The sequence below is a fragment of the Protopterus annectens genome, chromosome 5.part1 (genome assembly GCF_019279795.1).
Source record: "Protopterus annectens isolate FY-2018-M chromosome 5.part1, PAN1.0, whole genome shotgun sequence".
NCBI classification, from domain to species: Eukaryota; Metazoa; Chordata; order Ceratodontiformes; family Protopteridae; genus Protopterus; species Protopterus annectens.
This window is the reverse complement of record NC_056736.1, coordinates 285,260,423-285,265,422: the sequence shown is the minus strand read 5'-3', so window position 1 is coordinate 285,265,422 and position 5,000 is coordinate 285,260,423. Positions and strand designations below refer to the sequence as shown.

At 35.6% G+C, this 5,000-nt stretch overlaps 1 protein-coding gene across 1 annotated transcript in view; it reads right to left on the bottom strand.

Annotated features, from left to right (window-relative positions):
- Positions 1-4,532: 4,532 nt before the first annotated feature.
- Positions 4,533-5,000, bottom strand: part of LOC122803292 (hemoglobin subunit epsilon-like) — a 6,496-nt gene continuing 6,028 nt past the window's right edge. The window contains exon 3 of the mRNA XM_044072865.1: positions 4,533-4,664. Coding sequence (XP_043928800.1) covers positions 4,533-4,664 — 132 coding nt within the window. The remainder of the gene's footprint in view (positions 4,665-5,000) is intronic.

Sequence of the window (5,000 nt, the reverse complement as noted above, 5' to 3'; positions counted from 1 at the left end):
ACACACACACACACACACGCACACACACACACACACACACACAGGCAAACACAGTAAAATAAGTATATTAATAGTCAATGTGCTATTACATTGTATCAATTGCAACATGTTGGCTGCATATATACTCATAAGAAAACATTGTAAAAATTAGTCTAATTGTAAAAGGAAAGCATACAGCCTCGTTTTGCTGCCAGAATGAAAAAAAAGACCCACCCATGCCACCACCATGGGACTCTGCCTCCTCCACATCCCATAACTTATCTATACTAACTCCATTGTCACTCACCCTCGGTAAAAGGGAAACACCACTGGAAGAATTAAAATCACTGTTCCATGATTCGCTTTTTCTTGTACTCACTTAAGAGGGCATTTGATAGCTTGTGACAGCCAAAAACAATTGTTTACAAGGTGTGCATTTGACGACATGTGCTGCGACTATATATATATATATATATATATATATATATATATATATATATATATATATATATATATATATATACTCACCTACATATAGATATATGTTTGTGTGTATTATTCTTGAAACTGCAAGTACAGTAAATTGCCACTCTGTATATATTCATATTCTTTTCAGCTAACATGTAGGTAACAGTTTCAAGTTAAAGTATCATGAGAGCAACATGGAAAAACATGCTGATCACAGCAAACACATGTTTTGCAGTATGAGCAGAGGATTAAAACTCTGACCTTTTAATGGGGTGCTTCTTGTAATCAAGGGTACAGCTTTGACTCTTTCTATTTCTGTTTGCCTAGTATGTGACTTTGATCGAGTCATTTAACCCAAAATTGCTCCAGGCTCACTGCCAAAAAGAAGCATTTGCATCAGGTTGTTTTACCCAGTTAACAAATGAGAAAACATTATAATTCATTATTGGTAAGGGTTTCACAGTTTATATTAGTGTGCATGGGCCCCGAGGGCTATTAGAACACAGACAAAATAATTAGGAGAAAAGACTGTCTCATCACCGATAGATCTAATGCACTCTTAAACTGATACAAAAAGTCAGAACATTTATTTGTATCGCTAATTTATTCCGTCTGTTTGCAAGTGAAATTTAGATATACCTACTCCTCTGACTCTTCATACCTAGAAGATTGTTATGCAAAGATATAGCAGTGTCCGCAATATGAAAATTTAACAATGTTCTTAATTCTTCATTATGCAGTACCTTTAATACTAGACACAAATGGCCTCTGATGTCACACTTGGATGTGGGTCACAGTATCAAAACTTTCAGTCTCACGGAGAAAGGTACGTTTTTTACTATATATATATATATATATATATATATATATATATATTTTTTTTTTTTTGCTTAGTTTACCTCTTCTGTAAAGATTTAATTTGTCTTTGTATATAAGCAAAATAAAGAATTATGTTCAATTATAGGCCTGACTTAGGGCAACCAAAGAAGTAAATTTTGAGGAGGGGGAGGAATGGGCTTATGTGGTATAGTGTGATAAATGGCTCATGAAATGTACAGTTTGAAGGCACCTGCATTACACATGTAAGGAGCACAGCTTATGCTGTTCTTGATTATGTTATGTTGTTATGTTGTTGACTTAAGCAAATGTTCTATTATTTAATATACCACTTATGGAGTTAATGACATTTGTAGAGTAAATAGGGCTTATCCAAGTATATGAGTTTAATGGCCAATGCACTAAACTAAGTAAAAATATTTGTGAAACTCTGGAGTAGCTCTGGTGATTTAACAAATATAATTTCATGAGCAGCCCTCAAAATCCATCTTCAGGACACTGGAGTAAAATAAAATGTTTGCAGTGAACTCATGTCCAGACCACATCAATGTCAAAAGTATTTAAAATAAATTGTTAATCTTAAGGTTCTCCAACTTAAACACATCTGTATCTGTATTTTAGTAGGGACTTAGTATCATTGTAATCCAGTGTTCCCTCTTTGCTGGGTTTCAGTGTCTGCCAAGCATTTACACCTGCTGTAAACTGTACATGCGTATCAATATTCATCAGATACCCAGTTTGTTCTAGACAGATTCCCAGTGACCCACAAATTGACTTCAAATTCCTTTAAACAAAGTTTTAATTCATAGTCTGCTATAAGTCAACTTCTGTATCCCTGAAGGACCAAGAAAGATTTCTAAATGTACTTCTGAACTATCTATAAATAAAAATACCTTTTTGATGCATGAGTTCAACTATCCATCAATTCACTAGAGCAACTATACGATTGAGATTCGGTATGCTCTAAGACTCTTAGTAAATGTTACCTTCTTTGCACAAATAGTAAATCATTCCACTAAGGAGTTAAAAATGCCTTGATCTTGTTCTCATTAACATCACACCTTTTAGCATAATTAAAAGAAAGCTAAGGGATGCTGTGCCATGAGAAATGAATTAGATTAGAGCAATACACTGACATAACCATTCATGCATTCGTTGACATTTATTTTATCCAATTCAAGGTTACAGGGATTTGGACTCTGCCCTGGCCTTTAATGGCAGTAAAGGGGATAACTCATTTTGAACAGGACAGCAGTATATTGTAGTTAACACATGCATTCACTCTTACATGGCATGCATACCTACAGATAATCTGAAGGATTATCAGTTCACCTGTAGCAAGAATTTGGGATCTGGGAGGAAACTGGAGCACCCAGTAAAACATCACACAGAGTTAGGCTGATATGCAGACTCCATCCAGAAGGCACCACAAAAGGGAACTGAATAGTAGCTCTCACTGTGATTTTAAAGCAGTTTTTAAAAGTTTGTTGAGCAATGGATTCATTAAGGAAGAAAAAATTATTTTAATTTAAATTTTTGGAAAGTTAGTAGCTGACTAAAGTTGTGCTTCCTTACAAGATGCTCTACTAATTGAAACTAAACATACAAAATGTTATGCCCACCCCATTTATAGTTCACCATCTATACAGTTCTGTTTTTAAATCTGTGTGCTTTGAAGAGTTCATTAGGTTTCAGGTGTTGGTTAGAACATAGTGCTACAATAAATATTGATGGTACTTGGAAGGAAATGCAGAGAGAGAGGCCCACAAAGGAAAACTCAGCATGCACTTTATCATTCGACCATTAATTTATATACTTTTACCTCAAAATATTTCACTCAGTGATTGTGACTGTTAAATAAAACATCACAGACAGATGTAAAGAAGCAAACCTGTCTGCCCCCAACTCCACCTTTTTAGTTAGTAAAGGCAGTCATTAGTTACAACATTTGAAAATCTCATTCACAATTTTGTTTAGCACACACAAACACACACACATACACACATGCACCCCCCACACACATCACAATAATTATAAGTGGATGTTAAGAAACATCTCAATAGGTCAGTGTGTAGCCAGAACATTCCAATTTGAACTCATTATCTCATACTGCTGCCAACCAACAAACCTGGTGCTGAAAAAAATGGGCACATCTCTCCAAAAATTGCCTTGCAAACAGCAAAGGTATACATGATTTTCAGCTGTTCTTTAAATTGTTACTAGTGTTGTTCTTATATCTCTGTGTAAATATGCTATGCAATTGTTGTTGGATACATTCATGTAGACAGTAGTAGACCTACTACGACCTCCAAGATACACAGTTTCTCAGTACAGCTCAGGAAAAAGGTAGTCAGTAGATTACAAAGATGCATGGCTACATCCTTGGATTTTTGCCAGGTGCTCCAACTTCCTCCAGTATAGCTAAGACTTGTTACGGTTGAACTGTTTATCCTCCAAAATTGGCTGTAGGTGTATATGCTATGTGTGACTGATATGAATGTTCCATCTCTGACAGTGGGTTAGCATTCTAACACATCCAGGATTAGTTCACAGAATTTTACCCACTGAATACCAAAAAGATTTCAGCCCCGCCAAACCCCAACCCCAGCCCTGAAATGGACAAGGCAAACTATCAGAGAAGAATGAATAAGTGAATGAATGAGTGGATGGATGGATGGATGAAATAATGATCCTGTAGCTAAAATAATAAGACATTTTTCCTAGTTTTCCACACAATTTGTTAAGCTTAACTGGCATCAGTCTTGGAGGATACTTTTTTTCTGGAGTAAGAAATAAAAATAATATATGCAATCTTTCATGGCATTTTTGTGACCCACCTTTATTTTGCAGATTTCTGTTATCTAATTTAAGTAAATTACATTCCATAAGAAATGCACAAAACACTACCGACTCATTTAAAGATGTTTTATTTCACTAACATAAATTGAATTACGCATTAAAGGCACCATGTCTGTTGTTCAGCTAATACTAACAGTATAACAATGCTAAGCAGAATTTTGTTGTTACATGTACAGTGCTGAAGTAGTCTGAGACTATACTGAACACACCACAAATAACTCTCATGCTTGTGTCACTTTTATGATGTCATCACTGGGTGCCATAGAGTCACATCTTCTCCTCCTTCAATATCAGACTTTGATTTCATGATCATGAGGTCCACTGCCACCGACTCTTAGCTGGTCTCCTTGGACAGGACATCATGAACTCCTGTGCAGCACACAAATGCCCTAGTGGTATTGCTTGGACAGAGCAGAGGAAATGGCAGCCACTAGTTTCTGGAAGGCAGCTTGGACTTCAGGAGTAAATTCACCAGCACCAAGTTTGGCTGCCAGCACAATCACTATATTGTTTCCAAGAAGCTGCAAAAATAAAAGCATTGTGTATCAGACCCAAACATTATTCTGGTGAAAGCCATGAGGCAAGTATTAAACTTTACAGATGCAATATTTTGTAAAGGCAAAGAAATTGTTATTTGAAATGCACTGCTTATCACAGAAATTCAACAAACTGTATACTATAAATATTGCTGTATGTTATTAATTAAAACTAAAGGTAATTAACTGTAGCTTTCCAACTATACTCAGACAAAGTCAATATTCAAACAAATATTGGTAGGCAGAAGAAACTGTATATATCCCCATCTCACTGGAAGTCTATTTCAGTACAGCAACAACATTTTAGTTCCTTAGAGTTTA